General features: G+C 34.8%; 6 protein-coding genes and 1 non-coding gene across 8 annotated transcripts; all 7 read left to right on the forward strand.

Moving 5' to 3' along the window:
- The first annotated feature begins 282 nt into the window (after positions 1-282).
- On the forward strand, positions 283-1,472 carry LOC110667034 (probable WRKY transcription factor 43). Its single transcript, XM_021827739.2, has 2 exons — positions 283-795; positions 1,064-1,472. Exons 1-2 carry the CDS (start codon positions 410-412, stop codon positions 1,239-1,241), a joined length of 564 nt encoding a protein of 187 aa, XP_021683431.1. The 5' UTR covers positions 283-409; the 3' UTR covers positions 1,242-1,472.
- A 2,886-nt stretch (positions 1,473-4,358) lies between these two features.
- On the forward strand, positions 4,359-5,434 carry LOC110667033 (late embryogenesis abundant protein Lea14-A). The gene is made up of 2 exons (XM_021827738.2): positions 4,359-4,645; positions 5,017-5,434. Exons 1-2 carry the CDS (start codon positions 4,440-4,442, stop codon positions 5,264-5,266), a joined length of 456 nt encoding a protein of 151 aa, XP_021683430.2. The 5' UTR covers positions 4,359-4,439; the 3' UTR covers positions 5,267-5,434.
- Positions 5,435-5,816: 382 nt separating this feature from the next.
- Positions 5,817-5,889, forward strand: TRNAA-AGC (transfer RNA alanine (anticodon AGC)). The gene has a single exon. It is a non-coding gene; the product is annotated as a tRNA-Ala (tRNA).
- Positions 5,890-8,953: 3,064 nt separating this feature from the next.
- LOC110667002 (late embryogenesis abundant protein At1g64065) lies at positions 8,954-9,905 on the forward strand. Its single transcript, XM_021827689.2, has one exon. It carries the CDS (start codon positions 9,049-9,051, stop codon positions 9,715-9,717), a length of 669 nt encoding a protein of 222 aa, XP_021683381.1. The 5' UTR covers positions 8,954-9,048; the 3' UTR covers positions 9,718-9,905.
- A 2,021-nt stretch (positions 9,906-11,926) lies between these two features.
- On the forward strand, positions 11,927-13,155 carry LOC110667001 (RING-H2 finger protein ATL67). The gene has a single exon (XM_021827688.2). The coding sequence runs from the start codon at positions 12,329-12,331 to the stop codon at positions 12,905-12,907; it is 579 nt and encodes a 192-aa protein (XP_021683380.2). The 5' UTR covers positions 11,927-12,328; the 3' UTR covers positions 12,908-13,155.
- Positions 13,156-13,301: 146 nt separating this feature from the next.
- LOC110667000 (probable methyltransferase At1g29790) lies at positions 13,302-15,819 on the forward strand. Its single transcript, XM_058152455.1, has 2 exons — positions 13,302-13,979; positions 14,070-15,819. Exon 2 carries the CDS (start codon positions 14,228-14,230, stop codon positions 15,665-15,667), a length of 1,440 nt encoding a protein of 479 aa, XP_058008438.1. The 5' UTR covers positions 13,302-13,979; positions 14,070-14,227; the 3' UTR covers positions 15,668-15,819.
- A 1,388-nt stretch (positions 15,820-17,207) lies between these two features.
- On the forward strand, positions 17,208-19,482 carry LOC110667003 (reticulon-like protein B5). 2 transcript variants are annotated; one of them, XM_021827691.2, is made up of 6 exons: positions 17,208-17,586; positions 18,115-18,295; positions 18,411-18,552; positions 18,884-18,953; positions 19,040-19,210; positions 19,340-19,482. In XM_021827691.2, exons 1-5 carry the CDS (start codon positions 17,388-17,390, stop codon positions 19,204-19,206), a joined length of 759 nt encoding a protein of 252 aa, XP_021683383.1. In that variant the 5' UTR covers positions 17,208-17,387; the 3' UTR covers positions 19,207-19,210; positions 19,340-19,482. The 2 variants fall into 2 exon arrangements, with proteins under 2 accessions (XP_021683383.1, XP_021683382.1); XM_021827690.2 differs by having other exon boundaries at positions 19,040-19,482.
- The last annotated feature ends 56 nt before the right edge of the window (positions 19,483-19,538 follow it).

A 19,538-nucleotide genomic window follows, 5' to 3' on the forward strand; every position in this document is an offset into this window, starting at 1 on the left:
ATGCATTGGTTGGTAAACAGTATCATACACATCAAGCTTCTGTTAGAAGCCCTGGCCTAGCTTGTTTTATTTTCATGCTCCTTCCTTGGTGAAAACGATATATATGGATATGTTGGGCACGTTTCCTTTTACTTAAGGGCAGTTGAACAGAAGTAGGTGAATTGTAGTTGGCTTTACGCTTGGGTGCAAGACATGGGATTTCAGACTACTAATTCTCCTTTCTATATCTTTCAATAGCCCTTTTCCTCTCTCTCTCTCTCTCTCTCTCTCTCTCTCTCTCTCTCTCTCTACATCGATCTCCAACCTCTCCTCACCTTCCTCAACTTTTCTTTCTTCGCCCTTTATATATATATATCTAATCTCCAACGTCCTCAGTTCCTCTCTTATCATTCTCTTTGGAGCCCCACAAATGGAAGGCCAAGAAGCGCCACCACCACCTCCTCCACCTCCACCATTACCACAATTGCCAGCCTATCTCTTCTCACCCTCATACCCTTCCTCATCATTGCACCCTCCCTTTATAGAGCCTCAGGTCCTTCCAGATATCGACTGGGTTGGCCTTCTCTGGGGTCAATCCGGCGTAGGAGAGAATAGGGCACCAATGATGGAAAGCGCTTCTGCGGTAACTGGGGAAGAAAAGGGTAACAAGGATAGGAGAAAAAGTGGCCGAATGATGAAGAAACAGAGTCGGCCAAGGTTTGCTTTCAAAACGAGGAGTGCAGATGATATTCTTGATGATGGCTACCGCTGGAGAAAATATGGCCAGAAAGCTGTGAAAAATAGCGCATATCCCAGGTGCTAATGATATTTATGATCATCTATCCTACGTTGCATGGCATGTTTTTAATAACACATGCTCAAATATATAATAGCCTTAGCTATGATTAACACTTAATTAGTTTTTACGTGAGCTAAACCCAAGGTCTGATCCTATTTGAATAGAAACTAATCAATTCTTGTCTCAAAAGATAGTATAATTGTAGCTAGTCATGTTAATTACGGTTTGATCATGAAATCTCTGATTATCGCTGATTATTTTTTAATCTTGGAATAAAAAAAAAAGGAGTTACTATCGCTGCACCTATCATACATGCAACGTCAAGAAGCAAGTTCAAAGGCTCTCCAAGGACACTAGCATTGTAGTCACGACTTATGAGGGAATCCATAACCATCCTTGTGAGAAGCTCATGCAAGCTTTAACTCCTCTTCTCAAACAGATGCAGTTTCTCGCTAACTTCTAAGTTCATTCTCAGCTGTAATTAATGTTCAAGAACGAATCAAATGCAGAAGCTTAATGATTCTGTTCTCGGCATACTGTAGTTATACATGTAATTCCTGTAATTATTAGATGCATACGGTCAATATTGACAACTTGTATATATTATGGACTAGATAATCTGTCAAAACGGTAAAATCAATAAACTTCTGTATCCGAATTTAAAGAAAACTTACAATCTTCATATTTTAACTCATTATGTTTCACCTTTTTACGATCCCTTATCGTCCAATATATGTGATAGGTCGACAGCTTGATCGAGATTCATTATATATAGCTGAACATCCCCACCCAAGTTTTCAAGTGAACCACGTTCACATTAGACCAAAGTCAGATCATTAATTGTTGATCCCAAAAATGAGAAAAATTATAAAATGAAATCGGTGTATATATAACAATTTTATTATAACAATTAATTATATTGAATCCGAAAAGGGTTCCATCATGATCAACTATTATGATAAAACCATTGTATGTACATCAGGAAAGACTATTGGCTGTATACCATACAAAACTATTGACCTCTTTTTGTGCTGCCATTGCAGGTGATTCCAACATTCGGTGATACCCTGCTATTCCATTCCATGTAGGGGTAATATACATGAAATGTTAAACTAATTAAGATTAATTTTTATCTAAATCTGGTATATCATAAATTTAAAATACAAATATGTGAGATCTGTGCATTTAATAGGTAGACCCATTATACATATTATGTTTTGAATTTAAGAATGAATTAGATTTAGGTAAGAAAAACCTCTAATTATAGTGTGACGTTATAATTTTTTTTTAGAAAATAACTGTTTTAACAAATAAGAAAATAACTATTTTATGAGACCTACTATCACTACTCATTTATTATTATATAATTAGTTTGGCATTTCATATAAACTATTCTTCATGAAATTATAGTGCTAACATATAATTAGGTGTCACTAAAGGGAATTTTATAATGAAACGATAATTCTATGTAGATTTTCTCAAAACTAAGTTATGTCCATATTTTCCAAACAATTTTTATATTTTCAAATTATAACGACCACTATTGTCATTTCATATAATATTCCAGGATGGAATCACCCTGTAATCTCTGCTGGTAAGAGGCAAAAGAAGCTCCAATATTTGGCATCCAGGAATTTACATTAACTTGGATACTGGGCTTGGGTTTGGAAGGCCTGAGTTGTGATTGAAGTTGCATTTGTATTTCTTCCATTTTCATTATTTGAAATTGAACAGCTCTAAACTGACGCAAGTGCAAGTTACTGTTATCTAAGATTCGGTTATGTGCTTGGTAGGAAGACAGGCAGTTGATTTGGTCCATTGACATGCACAGATTCTTGATTCAAGACAGGAGAAACGAAATTAGTGTTGGTGCAGATGGAAGAGTAAAAATTGAAATGAGGAAATTCAGATATTCCAGCAGTTGTCCAGCCAACCATTTTAGTAACACTACAAGGAGTAGAAAGCATTGATGAGGGAATTCCTGAAAATGTAATATGGTTTTTTATTTAACTGGAAATTTGTTAATTGAAATTAATATGATCCAGAATTACTATCATTGGCTATGTTCTGATCATTGAGTTTAGTATCACCGAATAGTCAAAACACTATAGCACATGCCAGAAACAGAAGCATTTTAGACAAAGAATTTAACTAAAAGGAATGTCAAGCAAGCAAAAGCAACAATCCTTTATCTCAATTTAGCATGAGAATTTGATTGTTTATTCTAAATAGTAGAATTGAAAAAAAAAATGTTAATTAAATTCTTATAAAATTTTAGATTTCAAACATTGAATATGAAATATTTTATCTCTATTTAGTATCCTTACCCCTTCTCCATATACTTTTAATAATAGAATGCATATAAAAAGAATACCTCGTTGAAATTGTGGTTCAACATCCAGACCCTTCTCCTGCACAAATTAAATTAAAAAAAATCCTGCATATTTATATAATTCATCATAATTAATTTGTCCTTAATATATCCAACAATATTCAAATTAGAGACTATTTGAATATTTTAAATTGAATCAGTTTCTTTCTTCTTTTACATAAACGATTGCATCCTTGGGTCTCCATTTAAAGAAAAGGTTGAAAAGAAAATCTTCCACTATCTTAATATATGTGACTCAATTTTAATAAGATGAATTTTAAAATATATAATTGAGTTTGAAATGGATTGGCGTTTGAAAAATAATATTCATTATATTGAGTTTGATTGTTGCATGTTGAGTAATCATCATTTAAACTCGTTTATATAAATAATCAATTAAATATAAAATATATCATTTATTATATATATTATATTTTAGATAAATAGAATTTAAATATTTTATAATATTAGTTTTTTAAAATATAAATTATAAAAATATTTTTAAATAAATTATTATTTAAAATATATAAAATTAAATAAAATAATTAAATTTAAAATAAATTTAAGTAGTTGATGATAAATTTTAATCGAGTTTGAATAGTGATTTGAATAAGGTGATTTTGGTGATTAGTTTGATATTCTTACTTGAGTCTTGACCCATGTCTCGGGAACAAGGATTAGGGGCTACAAAAATTACACTTGGCCGGTGAGGGTCCTTCGTCCTAAGACAAGATTAGAAGTTGAAATTACCAGAAAAGTAGCATCATATACAATGACTCTGAATCTTTAATAAGTTTCAAGAAAATAGTACAAACATCATTTATCTGACAAAAATTTCAAGGAATAATTGTTATCCTTAGCTTCATTTTCCCCTTCCTTCAACCACATTCAAGGGAGGCTGCAAGCAAACAATTGGTTACACATGGAGGTTAGTCATCTTAAATTCAACTATTTCTACGTTTGTTTTGGATTATATTATTCAATAAATTCCATGCAAAGGGTCGATCCGGATACCCATTTTGCATTTACGCGTTCTCCTTGCTTATCCCATAAACCTTCTAACTTGAAATTTAAGCATTGAAAGGAGACGCATGAAATCTTGAAAACGCGGAGAAGCCACGAGCTATATGCGAAGTTATTTTCCTCACGTCACCATCAAAGCACCCACCCAAGAATCTCCTCAATATCACTGCTATATAAAGCATTAATCCATTAGCAACCACACTATCCAATCCATATTCTCTCTTCATTTTGATTAATTTTTTTCTTTCCCCTACATCTAATTTTACAATGTCGCAGCTGATGGACAAGGCCAAAAACTTTGTGGCAGAGAAGGTAGCCAACATAAAAAAGCCGGAGGCTACCGTCACAGACGTGGATCTGGGTAGCGTCCACCGTGATCGCGTAGAATACAACGCCAAGATTTCTGTCAATAACCCATACGGGCATCCTCTTCCCATTTGCGAGGTCTCCTACACTCTCAAAAGCGATGGCAGGTTCGATCTGTTCTCTTCGCTTTTTAATTACGCGTCTTTTATTCTTTTAGAAAGATTTTATCATCATGTAGTGAATACTGACATCCAAGAAAAAGAGAATAATGGCTAAGGGAAGAGATAAGAGAAATATGAAAAGAAAGCATATATCTTATTTATTCTGTTCAGTGCCAATAGAGTATGTGCTTTTGAAGCATCTCTCAAGAGGATATAGTTAAGCTTGAGTGGACTATCTCAAATGGAATCTAAAAATAAATTACATTGGTTTACGATTTGAATTGAAGATTTAGCAGTTTTAAAAATGATTTTAATTCTATTAAATTAAAATTAATTATATTGTGATCTGTATTGAATTTATCATTTGTGTGGAGCAGAGTGATTGTATCGGGGAATATGCCAGACCCTGGATCACTGAAGGCAAGTGACATAACAATTCTGAATGTACCATTGAAGGTGCCACACAGCATACTAGTGAGCTTGGTAAGTGACATTAGCAGAGACTGGGACATAGATTATGATTTAGAAGTGGGTCTCACCATTGACCTTCCTATCATTGGCGACTTCACCATTCCTCTCTCTAGCAAGGGCGAGGTCAAGCTCCCTACGCTTTCTGATTTCTTCTGATGCCTTTCTCCTTATTTGGATTATGCCGCCTTCTATATTTTGCTTTTTATTGCCAATCAAACACTAATGATATAAATGTTTCAATTCAATTAAACTCATAATGGCTTGTTTGTTGTTTCCTTGTAGATTTATGTTTGAATAATTTATTAAGCTCTCATATTCAGATCAGGGCAAAAGACCATTTTTTTATGTAAAATTTTTTATAAACATTTAATGATGGCTGATCTACTAATTAAACCATGAGTGAATGAGTAATGGGTCACTTAATTTCTAACAGACCTGGCATCTTAAGCAAAATTTCCATATGATTATCAAATTATATAAATATGACTACGTTCCCATTATCATTAAAATCATGGCTCACCCTTTTCCATTCTAAAATCATTACTCTGATTGCTATTACCATAAAAATTTCTACTTAACATATATATATTCATTCAAATATTATCCTAACCAATCTAATTTTCTGTATTACAGCTAAATATTTTAATCAATTAAAATAATTAGTAATGGTAATAATTTCACAGTTTTGTGCAAAAACAAAATGAAAGGGGATGTAGCTCAGATGGTAGAGCGCTCGCTTAGCATGCGAGAGGTACGGGGATCGATGCCCCGCATCTCCAATTTTATTGATTTTTTTTTTTTAACTTTGATTAATAAATTAAGATTGGGACGAACGTCGTTGATAAAATATTAATGGCAAGTTACCAAAATTTTGTATGTGAAATTGTATAATTTTGATTGAATTGCTATTGTGATATTTGATATCATCAGAAACAAATTATACAGAGAGTAGAGAAAAGAGGCAGACCATCTAGATCTACCACAACCACCACTAAGCCACTTACCAATAACCAGATATATGAATTTGTAATTAAACTTAATTATAACCTTAACTTTTTATAAATAATTTTTCTATGAATCGTGTTAACGGTCAAAGAGATGATACAGCCTACGTACCATGGAGGTGCAAATGATCGAGTTTCCCATTTATTAATTACGCGGAAGATGTTGGTTAGTAGTTTGGTGGACAATCAAGCAATTAACCAATATCCTGTTGATTGCGTGCTGTGTCAACGCCATGTACTACTAACGTTACCCCTTTCTTTATTTCTAGGGAAGTTTGTTAAAGTTCTTTTTCTAATAAATTTATTTTCTACATCATGAAATAATTATGAAATCGACTAATTTATCTTTGCAAGGAAAAGTCGTACTCTTCATCTGGATGATAAGAAAGGGTGGGTATTTAATTGGTTCAATTTAAAATTGAATTGAATTAAAATAATTAAAAATTAAATTTTTCTTAAAAGTAAAAATTACATCAAATTAAAATATAAATATTATTAAATAATTGGTTCAGTTTAAAATTGAATTAAATTAAAATAATTAAAAATTAAATTTTTCTTAAAAATAAAAATTACATCAAATCAAAATGTAAATGCTATTAAATCAAATTAAATTAAAATAAATTTGTAACCGTTCGGTCCACTAGTGATATTGTCCGCTCTAAGCCGAAGCCCTCACGGTTTTAAAACGCGTCACTAGTGGTTACGAACCGCCAACTTATAAACCCAGCATCTCTCCCGTGTTTTGCCGATGTGGGATTTACTTAGGGTGTTACAATTCACCCCTCTTATGGGACTCAGCGTCCTCACTAAGATTTGCCCCACCATCGCCCAAGATTGCATGCGGAGCGGCTGTGATACCACAAATGTAACGGCCCGGCCCACTAGTGATATTGTCCGCTCTGAGCCGAAGCCCTCACGGTTTTAAAATGCGTCACTAGGAGTTACGAACCGCCAACTTATAAACCCAGCATCTCTTCCGTGTTTTGCCGATGTGGGATTTATCTAGGGTGTTACAATCCACCCCCTTATGGGACTCAGCGTCCTCGCTGATGTGAGGTTTGCTCCACCATCGCCCAAGGTTGAACCGCCAATTTATAAACTCAGCATCTCTCCCGTGTTTTTCCGATGTGGGATTTACCTAGGGTGTTACAATCCACCCCCTTATGGGACTCAGCGTCCTCGCTGAGGTGAGGTTTGCTCCACCATCGCCCAAGGTTGCACGCGGAGTGGCTCTGATACCACAAATGTAACAGCCCGGCCCACTAGTGATATTATCTGCTCTGGGCCAAAGCTTTCACGGTTTTAAAACGCGTCACTAGGGGTTACGAACCGCCAACTTATAAACCCAACATCTCTCCCGTATTTTGCTGATGTGGAATTTGCCTAGAGTGTTACAAAATCAATTTGGTTCTGTTTTAAAAATTGATTTTTATAGTCACCAGCTATAAACTTAATAATCCATAGCCTTCTCCATTTAGACCATTCCCATAGCCATTTTTCATCTTAAAATTTCAGTCATCCAAGCCACAATCAATGAATCAAATATAAAATTAACCCAAATAAACACAAATTTTATCATTCTCAAATATTAGAACACTATAAATTTATATGCTCAATTTCCACGAAATAATCTAGAATTGAGAATGAGAATTACATATATCGACAAGCCGATTTAACCATTTATTAAAAAATAGACAAGCCAAGAATTGAGAATCACCAGAGACCAAGAGAAATGCTCTCTTTGCATGCTGCGTTTCTTTGGGTGGTGGGTGCATCTACATGTGTAGATCGAGTCAACGAGGTCTCCAATCAATGATGGTATCAATGTAATGCATCTGCATGTGTAGATTGAGTGAACGGTAATCTCACAAACGACTAGTAACTTGAGTCATCAAGGAATTATGGTTGCTGGTCATAGGTAGCGTCTATTGTTGTTGGCTTCTAGTTGTGGCCATGGGTGGTGGTTTTGTGGTTTGTCGGATATGGAGAGTATTGAAGAAGAAGGAGAATAACAAGTGAAATGAGTGAGAGAAGAAAGGGCTGAGCGAGGGAAGAAAAGAATATCGCTGCACCTTCAGAAAAAATATATTTAAGTGATAAGAACCCTAAATCCCCAAACGCAATATTTTGTCCATTCTTTGATTTGGTTCGATTCAGTTTAACTAATTTTTTTTATACTTTAAAATCAAACTGAACTGAAATAATAAAAAATTCAAAAAATTAAGATCAAACCGAATCTAATCACTATAAAAATTAAAAATGATTCGATTTGATATATTCGATTCAAATTAAATAGTGCTCATCCTAATAACAAGAATTAACCATTTTTATGATTTAACTTCTACACTTTATTTGAGTTGGAGATTAGTTATGATAATGTCGGATTGTGTCTTTGCATAAACCTTTCTCATGTGTAATTTAATTATGTTAATATGAGCTTATTGATGCACATAAATAGTTAATGAAGAATTATTTAAAAAGTTAAGGATAATTTGATCATGTAATGAGAACCCATAATTAATGTGGGTCTTATTATGAAAAAATAAGTATAATTAATTACACTAATCAAAAGATTGTTTGTTGGTTTACTGAATAGTTTACTCAGACAAGAGAGTATTTCAAAAATTAATGACCGAATCAAATTAAATATTTATGCAATCAAGGTTGTTTAATTTAATCAATTTTTGGTACAAAATGGAACCCTTTGATGTGACAAAAATCAAATGTTAAATGAATGTGTAATTACCAAAAAGGACTAAAATTAGCTACAAGTCAACATTCCACGCTTGACGCAAGCACCGCCTCCGACGGCATTAATTACATTATAAAAACACAACACAAACACTTGTTGTTTCAACCACCTTCAAGCGCACTACCGCTAGTACCTCCACAGCCTTAGATAATCATCATTTCCCTTCTTTCCAATCACCGGCCATGGTGGAGCACGAGCAGGTGAAGCCCCTAGCCCCGTCTGCAGACCGCATAAGCAGCGATGAAGAAGAAACTGCCGCTCTCCACTCGAAAAAACTTCGTCGCAGAAAATGCATCAGATGCTGTGGATGCATCACAGGGGTGCTGCTCGTTCATGTCATCGTGATCGTGATATTAATTTTCACTCTTTTTCGCGTCAAGGACCCTTCAATTAGATTGAATGGTATGACAATGACTCGGCTAGAGCTAATCAACAACACCAAGATTCCAAAGCCAGGGGTGAACATGTCCTTGATTGCTGATGTATCAGTGAAGAATCCCAACATAGCATCTTTCAGGTATAGTAATACTACTACAGCTCTTTACTACTATGGAGAGGTCGTCGGAGAGGTTAGAGGCCCGCCAGGTCGCGCAAAGGCCCGGCGGACTGTGCGGATGAATGTGACGGTTGATATAATCACTGATAAGCTGATTTCCAATCCTAATCTAAGTACTGAAATGGGTACGGGACTGCTCACCATGGATAGCTACTCAAAAATTCCAGGGAGGATGAAACTGCTGAATATTATTAAGAAGCACGTTACTGTGAAGATGAATTGCACTTTCACAGTTAATATTACCACAGGGGCAATTCATGAGACTCGGAAATGCAGGAAAAAGGTTGACCTCTAGTGGTATGGTTTATATGGTTGCCTCTTGTTTTGTGTATTTTTGTGGATTGTGAGCTCTGAGATATAGGCATGTGTAGTTTCCTGTTTATGTAGGATATATTTCTTTGATCATCTGATACTATATATATCCATCCATGTATTGGATTTTTCATTCAGTTGATTTACGAGATTTCATCTCTATTGCTCGAATATTTAATTTCTGTCGTGAAATTTTGAAACCAATTCAAGCAAGATTAAAGTATTAATGTATGAGAAACATATTGCATGTGATAACTTCCTTGGGTGAACAAACCGTAAAAACTTATTGGACCAAATTGGCATTTTTAGCACTAAAAAATGAGTGATTGACTATGTCCATTAAAAAAGAAAAATCAATGAAATATAAATGCGGAGATAATGTGATGTTGATGAATTGCAAACCGTTGAAACAACTTTTCATGTCAAATTCATGTGAACCATTGACTAAGAATAGCGGAAGCAGAATCAAGCAAGCAGAACTCCAATAATGTCTCGTGACCCATATCATTTGTTGGCCTGTTGAACTTTTGCACACTGTCAAAATCAGAATTCAATTTAGTCTGCCAGAAAAAATTAAAGGGGTTCCAAATTCAATCAGAATCATTTAAGAAGTGGACCATTTTTTCTAATCCCGTAGCAAAATTTCCACTTCTAACGGAGGCTGCTCTTTCATTTCTCTAGTTAAGTACATCAGAATTGTCTACATGTTTGTGCTGTAATTTCATTTGTTGATCATTGCCTTGTTTTTAGTGAAACTTTTTTGGTTAAGTTTATCTGCAGTATTATTTTAGATTATTATTAATTTTTTTTTTAAAAAATTAACAATTCATTAATAAACAACATAGTAACGTATACATCACTGTATAAAATCAATGATATGGGCACCACGGAAAAGTGAGGGCTGCTGGAGTTGTCTAGGCAGTCGGTCGATGGTGGATTGGCCGGCAAATGCTAGGAAAATAAAATAAATATAAGAGGATGGAGAGGGGAGTGAAAAGAGTAAGGAAAAAGCATGGGAGAGAAGAGAGAAAAACAATGATAGAAATTATGAAAAATGTAATATAAAGTTTGATTAGCTTATTTTATAGATAATGAGTAGAACAAACTCATTTTCTCATTGGTTGGGAAGCAAGTGCATTAAACCCAATAAAAAAAATTTTGGAAAGAGCAGTTTGGCCCATGTGGGCAGCGGCCGTTTTGTCTATTTGCCCAAATCACAGTGAAGCCCACTTCTACAAATAGTTCTACGGGCCAGAAATGTGCAACTGTTTTTCCACCTGTGTTATTAAATCCAGTAAAGAGGCTGACACGGTGGAGAGACTGAATTGATTGGTCAGCGAGAGAATGATTTAATCAATATATTATTAAAAATTTAATTAAATAAAACACCTATTAATATAAGTAAATAAATAAATAAAATTAATTAAATTTTAATTATTTAAAATATATTATTAAAAATTAAATTAAATATAACACTTATTAATGTAAGTAAATAAATAAATAAAATTAATTAAATTTTAATTATTTAAAATCAAATATTAATATTTATTATGTTATATTTATATAAATTTTAATTGTTTTTAAATTTTATAAATGCATAAAAATTTTATATTTTAAAGATTTTTTTTTTGAGATTTTGAATTTAATTACTCTGTAAATACAAAAAAAAAATTAATTTTATCGATTAATTAAATAAGCTAAATCAATTGAATCATATTAATTTAGCTAGCTGTTGAATCAATCACATCACATTAAATTATTTTATTATCTAATTTATTTATAAATTTAAATTGATGATTTATTTCTAGGACTTGATTTTAGCAATTATGAATGCCATTGTCCCCTGAGATATTTAATATGACTCATGAGTTAACGTCAATGAAAAAAACAAGGTTTTAATGGTTGGATTATCCAACCACGTTATAACAAGGAATATAGCTTACCAATTTCTTAATTTCATGGTATGACTTTTCAATATTTTGATTTTATTTTTTTTTTAAATGAAGGATGATAAGTTTAAAAATTTTATTTCTCATTTATAAATATTTCATTATTTTTTATTAATTTAGTATGGAATATTTAAAAATTAATAAAAATAAATTTATTTAATTTAAAATAAAAATTTATGTTCAAAATTCATAGAACACGATTCAAATTCAATGCCACTGAATTAAATTTAATTAATACTCCTTGAGTTGATAGTGGGCACACGATGGAAGCATCAACTGTCACGTAGTGATGGTAATGCGCATTCAGCGCATATATAACAAGACCCTTCAATCACCAGTTCATAGAAATCTTTAGAAAATATTTCTAAATATCGTTCACGCGTGGAATTGGCAAGCTTTTTTATTGTCTGCCGATGATGTTGATGTGGTTGGTGTCCTGCAAACTCCGAGCAAGAGGCCCATCCATTCCATCCTCCGCGAACCCAAGCCCAGGATTCTCTACCTTTCAACTATTAAATGCTTTGCTCTGCTTCCAAACTTTGTATTAAATGCAGCAGCTGGAAAAATCCACCCACCAAAAAAATCTCCCCTAATCCTTTCCCTTTCTCCTTCAGATGGATTCCTTCAATACCTCTTTAACCCCAAATGTCCACCGCCACCACCGCTACTCCTCCCTCCACTTACCTCACCAATCTCGGTCTTGGCTACTCAATAGCCATAGCCCTTGGTTTCCTCGTCCTCTTATCCACTATCCTCCTCGCCTTCTACGTCTGCTGTCGCAACTCTCGCAACCGCTCCCGCAATATAAACAATAACGACAACGACAACCCAAATTTTCCCTCCGATGGCATAATTCTCCCTCGCATTATCTTCGTGGCAGAAGAAGAGGATGACCTGGAACGTGACCAAGAAAGTGCAGCGGTTGGCCTCGACCAGGCGGTAATAAATTCATATCCTAAATTTCAGTTCACCAAAGATGGGAGTTTGGATGGGAATAGTACTACTTGTTCGATCTGTTTGTGCGAGTACAAGGATTTGGAGATGTTAAGAATGATGCCGGAGTGCCGGCATTATTTTCACTTATGTTGTATCGATGCTTGGTTGAAGCTGAATGGGTCGTGTCCTGTTTGTCGGAATTCGCCGCTTCCAACTCCGCTTTCTACACCCTTATCGGAGGTCGTGCCGTTGTCCCAGTACGCGGAGGATCGAAGGAGGAGGAGGTGATTTGAGTTTGTTTGATTGTTTGTGAACTGGTGGTGAGTGATTCGGGGATCTTGATTGGTGTGTTTTGGGATTAGGATTGTAAATTGTTTTTTCTTTTTTTGGTTTCTGAGTAGGCATAGCTAGTGGGATTTTGGATTTTCATTTTTGTTACAGATGATTTGTGATTTTGGTTTGCCATGGCAGAGAATGGAAAAACAGAATACTTGCTGATCTTTGTAGTGTAAGAATTGGGTTTTACTGTTTCATTACATTGAGGTGAACTAAACAATTCCCCCCTATAGTTTTTTTTTTTTTTCCCCTTCCCTTTCTTGATAATGTCATTGACAAGAATTTCGTTTGTGTATTGAGTAGTACTAGAATTTTTTCCTCCAGTAGCTTCTTCACTTCCCCTTTTTGTGCAGGGTCGACTCTTACTTAACCAACCTTACTTTAACAATAGTTAAAGTCCTTTAACCTGCCATGTTGAAAACAGCCATGCAACTTGTATCATTCACAGAAGCGAAAGTTAAGAGTACATCTAACGCTAACCACTGGTTCAATGCCATCTAATGCCTTGTATCCCTCAAAACATTTTAAAAAAGGAGCTAAATTTGCAAGAAACACGTAGCACAAAAGCCAATCCATTGGTATATGTTTACTTCTGGCTTCTGTGTTTTTTATATTACTGCTGGGAACGATATGGAAGATACTTTTTCTGATTGCTTACTCTCTATGTCTCCTTCATGTTCGCTGGTGTGTTATATTATTGCAGGAAAACTGGAATCTTTAGCAAAACGAGATGATGACTGAGTAATATATAATGTGTATTAGGTTTATAATATGATGGAAGCGTTGACTACAATCTGATAGTCTAGCAAATGAGAACAAAAGCTCAAAGGGCGAATACTAATAAATCTCAAAACTCAATAAGATCATAAAATAGATCTGGCTCTGATCTCAAAATCTCCCAGTTACAATTTCTTTCAACATTGTTTACTAAATTAAATAATAATATGATCAGTTGTCAAACGCAGCTGCCCCATCCTCTTCCTCTGCCTCTCCCTGTCAATAGCTTTCAGCTTCAAAGTCTCAGGTATTCTAAAACAGCTCCTTCCTTTATTTCTCCTGTTCTCTAGCTGCTTGTACAGTTTTGTCTTATGAATTCTTGATGTTGATATCATAGGTTGTAAGTGAATTTGGCATCTCTGAATCTTTATCATGTGAGTTATTGTAGTCCATTAGATACTTGGTTTGATAGAGTTTGCGACGACTTTGGCTTCTGCAATTTTTTTGTCAGTTCAGTTGTGAACAGTTTCCAATCTCTCAGTCTCATTAAGACAAATGGGAAAAACTCATATTTCTGTTAAGTTAGGAAGGTGGGGTGGAGTGCTTCATAGACCAATCTTTATGCTTGGCATTTTAGTTCTTTTGATCTGTATAGCTACTTTGTCCAAATTCTACTCTATCAGATCTCTTTTTATTTCTGATACCTTCTGCAATGACGTTCATATTGAGCATCAAAGTAACATTAGAAGTGATCAAGTTGGTGTAACTGTTGATGCTATTGTTCAAAAAATCCATAAAGAAATTAATGAGATAAAAGATTTGCGAATGGATTCATCATCGGCTACACTTTCATCAAGATATGTTGCTTTTCTTGCTGATATGTTGGGGCATATTGAGTCGTTACAGACATCTTTGCCTTCAGATGAAGGAGCTCATCAGCGAAACACTGAAATTGGAGCTCTCCATCCTCTGTTAAGGCCAAAACAACGATCAGATGAGCCTGCTGATTTCTTCCTGATAGAAGAGATTCGAAAGTACTTACGGATCAAACCCAACCGATTAGGGAAACAAAACTTCATGGGAGCTAACGGAACATTCACAAGCATTGGCCACGCCTGTTTTGCCATGAAGAAAGAGCTTGAAGAGTATATGGATTACGATATAGGGGAAATCTGCAAGGATGACTGGAAACTGGCTCAGAGGCTGATGGTTCATGGGTGTGATCCATTACCAAGGAGGAGGTGCTTCTCAAGAGCCCCACAGCTATACAGCCAACCATTCCCTATAAATGAGTCCTTGTGGAAGCTTCCTGATAATAGAAATGTGCGGTGGAGCCAGTATAGATGCAAAAACTTCACCTGCCTGGCTAGCAACACTACTCGCAAGGGGTTCTATAAGTGTGCAGATTGCTTCAATCTCACAGCTCATGAACTTCCCAGATGGATCAAACACATAAATCTTGATCTCAGCATGAATCTTACTGCAGATATTCTGATACCCGAAGTGCTTAACATTAAGCCCGGAGGGATTAGAATTGGATTGGATTTCAGTGTAGGAACAGGAACTTTTGCAGCTCGAATGAGAGAGTTCAATGTTACTATAGTCTCAGCAACTATCAATCTTGGAGCACCATTCAATGAAATGATCGCTCTTCGGGGACTAGTACCTCTTTACTTGACTATAAACCAACGGCTTCCATTCTTTGATAATACACTGGATTTGATACACACAACAAGATTTCTTGATGGCTGGATTGATTTTGTGCTGCTAGACTTTATATTGTATGACTGGGATAGAGTTTTGAGGCCAGGGGGTCTGCTATGGATCGACAGCTTTTTCTGTCTGAAAGAGGATTTGAATGATTATTTAGAAGCATTTAAGATGCTAAGGTACAAAAAGCATAAATGGATTGTTGCTCCTAAGCTGGACAAAGATGATGATCGTGAAGTGTTCTTTTCTGCTGTCCTAGAAAAGCCTCCCAGACCATTTCGTTAATCTTATATTGGTGCTGTTGCTGCACTGCTAGCTTTAAATCTTTCAAATTTTAATAGCTTTCATTATTGATATTTGTATAGTGCAATGCATGGAAGAGACTGTTCTCGGAGAGCATTCAACACCATATTCTAATAAATCCTTGTTTGCATCTACACTTTTTTTCATTTGGGTTCCTCTTCATTTGGTATTCGGACATTAGACTTCATTGTCTTAAAGAAAATTTCAAAACTACTAAACCAGAATTCGTTGGTGCTTGCCTCTCAAACTTAAGTGGCTATATCTACTGAAGAGATCTTAGAAATTCTCCAAAAAATTTTTAACTTACATATACATCCTTAGATTCTTACTGTTCAATGGGCCATCCCTAATCAACTACTGAGCTCTGGATCAGCAGAGCAAAAGGAATTTTCGGAAAATCTTTCTTTTTTTGGCACAATCTTGAAAAGGATGTGAGTGGTGTTGAAATAATGGCATGGCACCTTCTTGATGGGCCAGAGCAGACTTCCATTCCAGCGGCATTATCATGTGATGACGCCAGATAGAGTGCTCTGTTACTGACCAGATTGGGAATTTCTTTGCTACTTCATATCTCAGATGCCTTTGTTTGTCCCCACCTTCTTTTATTCTCTTTTGTTTTTCTGCTTTGCCGACGGTCACTGCATGATTCCGATTGAGATTTATTCTCCTTTCGGCTTTCAATTTCTTCTTGGGCTTGAAGTTGGGCCAATTGCCCTTTAACTCCTACTTATCCACTTAGTGCCTATTTATCATTGTTTAAAGAGTTAAAATTATTTTTTTAAATAAAAATATTACTTTTAATATTATTAAAAAATACAATTTGATAAAAATTATTTTATTATTTTAATGTTATTATGATTAAAATTTATTAAATTTAATTTTAATTTATTTTTTAATATTTTTTAATTAATATATTAAAAAATTAATTTTTTCATCAGCAATTTTAAACAATTTTTAAACAATTATTTTTTGATAAATAATAAACAATAAATTTTACCAGGAAATAATTTAAATTCAGATTTATGTTTTAAATAAAAAATAAAAAATTTTCTTTTTGAAATATCTAACGCTTATTCAACTGGAGTCTTAATGACATTAAAATTATTTTTAAAATTTGAAAAATTCAAATTTAAACTTTAAACTCTAATTAATTTCAACAATTTAAAAATTTTATTATTATTGTTATATTTTAATATTCGTCTAAATCGTCAGGAAATCTATTTTATAATCCGCTATTACATTTTAGGATATAGAATTAATTCATCCTCCCGCTGCTCTGCCACGTGTCTTCGATCCCATTGGTCGGTGCCTTTCCGGACATGTAAATCCACCGTCCTTCATTGGGAAAATTAAACTGTTATATGTATACGATTACAACGAATAAAAATTTCCCAAATTGTTTCCACGCGTCTTGTACTGAAAAAGCAACTGGCCAATGTCAGAACGTCAGCAAACGTCGTCACTCCTTGATCGTGTCAAATATAACGGCGTCAAAGTTTTATTTCAAATTCTTGGTGGTTCGATAGCCGAACCTCAGGCTCGGAACCTTCTTTTTACGGTCTATGGTACAGTGGCCACCACGCTAACCTACATTTTCAGTCGCTTGTTACTCGCTCCATGTATCACGGCCACCGAATTTATATAGGAAATTTCATTTCGGCGAAATTAGAAATTTAAATAGGATTTGGTTGATCGCGATAGCATGGCGGAGCATTCTGAAAGTCCGATTGAGTCCGTGATGGAGAAGATAAGCGAGAAGATTCACGCTCATGATTCGTCATCTTCTGATTCCGATTCTGATTCAGAGAAGAAACCGGACTCGCCTTCGTCGGTGAAGGCGAAGATTTTTCGTTTGTTTGGGAGGGAGAAACCTGTACACAAGGTTTTTGGTGGAGGAAAGCGTACGTGTTTACCAAGTTCTTTATTGCTTCTTTGCTTTACTAATTTATTTTTTAGGAAGATTGATGTTTAGGTTTTACTCAATCGCATTGAAATTGATTTTGTTGCTTTTTAAGGAGAATAAAAGTGATTTGTTGCTTTAGAAAAGGCAGCTTCAGATAACAGATGATGTCTTCAGAATTTCTTTATGAAATCTTCGATTAGGTTATGGGTTTTATCTCTGGAAAATACAGGAACTGATTCAGATATTTGCAATGTTGGTCGATTAATAACCGTGCAAAAGAACCAGAAAAAGGGAACTGAAGTTCTAAATCTGTAATGCGAATGACCAGCTTAAATTAGCTAGGCTAGCAATTAGCCAAAAACTTTTATTTTCTTAAGCATTAGTAAAAAAAAAAATTAATACATTTCATCCTTTTTTGGTAGAATTTCTTTTCAGTTTGATTTGTAGCACGCTCATAATTCAAATTTGTTGTGGTACTGGGTGCCTAATGTGTTCCCCTCCCTTGTTTCATTTGTGTGACATGCAGCTGCTGATGTGTTGTTGTGGAGAAATAAGAAGATCTCAGCTAGTGTGCTTGGAGTTGCCACTGCTATTTGGGTTCTTTTTGAGTTGATTGAATACCATCTTCTTTCTTTAGTGTGCCATGTTTTGATCCTCTCCCTTGCAATCTTGTTTCTGTGGTCCAATGCTCATACATTTATCAATAAGTAATCTTCTGGTTCTTTTCATTGGTTTTGTTTGAGGCACTTACGACTGTGGGCCATGTGTAATTTGTATGTCTACATATTTATTTATTTTTTTCTCAATCTGTGCTGTTTATAGGACCCCACCTCGCATCCCACAAGTTCATCTTCCAGAAGAGCCATTCCTGCAGATTGCTTCAGCACTGACATTCGAAATCAACCGAGGTTTTGCAGTCTTACGTGATACTGCATCTGGAAAAGATTTAAAGAAGTTTCTCATTGTATGTTCATTATTTATCTAGTTTAATTATTTCTAAAGGCTCTGCTGGATTGAAGTAGATCATTTATAGTTATAAATTATTATTTTTTCCTAGAAAGGTTACTTATTCTATCAATATTTGACAAATTTGAGAGGATTTTGAAGTTATCACGGCCAAGTTCTATATGGTATAGGCATGCATGCTTATATTGGTAGTTTTGGTGCTGTCAGAATTGGATATTTGCTGTCTTGCACTCTTCACATACTAATGAACTTGATTATTTATTCGGTTGGGAGTTCGTTTATGTTTCATTATCCATTTTCCATAAATTGAATATATATATTTTTTTCAGGTTATAGCTGCCTTGTGGGTCTTGTCAATTGTGGGGAGTTGGTGCAATTTCTTGACCTTGTTCTATACATGTATGGCCATTTAAACTTATTTTGTACATTTTACCCATTATTCTAGGTATGATTGCTGAGTATTGCTTGTTTTGTTCCCATAACAGCATTTGTTTTACTGCACTCGGTGCCAGTTCTATACGAGAAGTATGAGGACAAGGTTGATCCATTTGCAGAGAAGGTAATGATTGAGATAAAAAAGCAATATGCAGTGTTTGATGCCAAGGTTTTGAGCAAGATCCCAGTTGGTGCTTTGAAAGCCAAGAGGGTTTAGAGAGGTTGTTTGTTCTGTTTTGTGCAGATGTTTTTTAATCATGGTTTTGTTGGTTGTGATTGCTCTTCATATTTTGGTAGAGCGCTTCCTTTTTGTAGCCCCATCAACTGTTTACAAATGTTTCTGGTTGCAGTTTTGAATGACTGGTATTTCATGGGGTTACTTTCAAGTTGGAGGCTTATTAGTTATTTGAAAACTTTATGATCTGTCTGCAAGCACGATTTTTGATGTTTCCAATTGTTAACTTTCAAGTTGGATGTCTTTTGGTTCCTTGTATATTGTTTATCTCCCATTTTGGACCATTGTGCTGCGTGGTGTTCTGGCCTTTTCCT

Source organism: Hevea brasiliensis, chromosome 9, assembly GCF_030052815.1.
Source record: "Hevea brasiliensis isolate MT/VB/25A 57/8 chromosome 9, ASM3005281v1, whole genome shotgun sequence".
Taxonomy (NCBI): Eukaryota; Viridiplantae; Streptophyta; class Magnoliopsida; order Malpighiales; family Euphorbiaceae; genus Hevea; species Hevea brasiliensis.

Coding starts and splice junctions, on each gene's coding strand:
- LOC110667034 (XM_021827739.2), top strand. CDS start 410: ATGGAAGGCCAAGAAGCGCCACCACCACCTCCTCCACCTCCACCATTA. Junction 796..1,063: donor AAAAATAGCGCATATCCCAG/GTGCTAATGATA, acceptor TAAAAAAAAAAG/GAGTTACTATCGCTGCACCT.
- LOC110667033 (XM_021827738.2), top strand. CDS start 4,440: ATGTCGCAGCTGATGGACAAGGCCAAAAACTTTGTGGCAGAGAAGGTA. Junction 4,646..5,016: donor ACTCTCAAAAGCGATGGCAG/GTTCGATCTGTT, acceptor TGTGTGGAGCAG/AGTGATTGTATCGGGGAATA.
- LOC110667002 (XM_021827689.2), top strand. CDS start 9,049: ATGGTGGAGCACGAGCAGGTGAAGCCCCTAGCCCCGTCTGCAGACCGC.
- LOC110667001 (XM_021827688.2), top strand. CDS start 12,329: ATGTCCACCGCCACCACCGCTACTCCTCCCTCCACTTACCTCACCAAT.
- LOC110667000 (XM_058152455.1), top strand. CDS start 14,228: ATGGGAAAAACTCATATTTCTGTTAAGTTAGGAAGGTGGGGTGGAGTG.
- LOC110667003 (XM_021827690.2), top strand. CDS start 17,388: ATGGCGGAGCATTCTGAAAGTCCGATTGAGTCCGTGATGGAGAAGATA. Junction 17,587..18,114: donor GGTTTTTGGTGGAGGAAAGC/GTACGTGTTTAC, acceptor TGTGACATGCAG/CTGCTGATGTGTTGTTGTGG. Junction 18,954..19,039: donor CTTGACCTTGTTCTATACAT/GTATGGCCATTT, acceptor TTCCCATAACAG/CATTTGTTTTACTGCACTCG.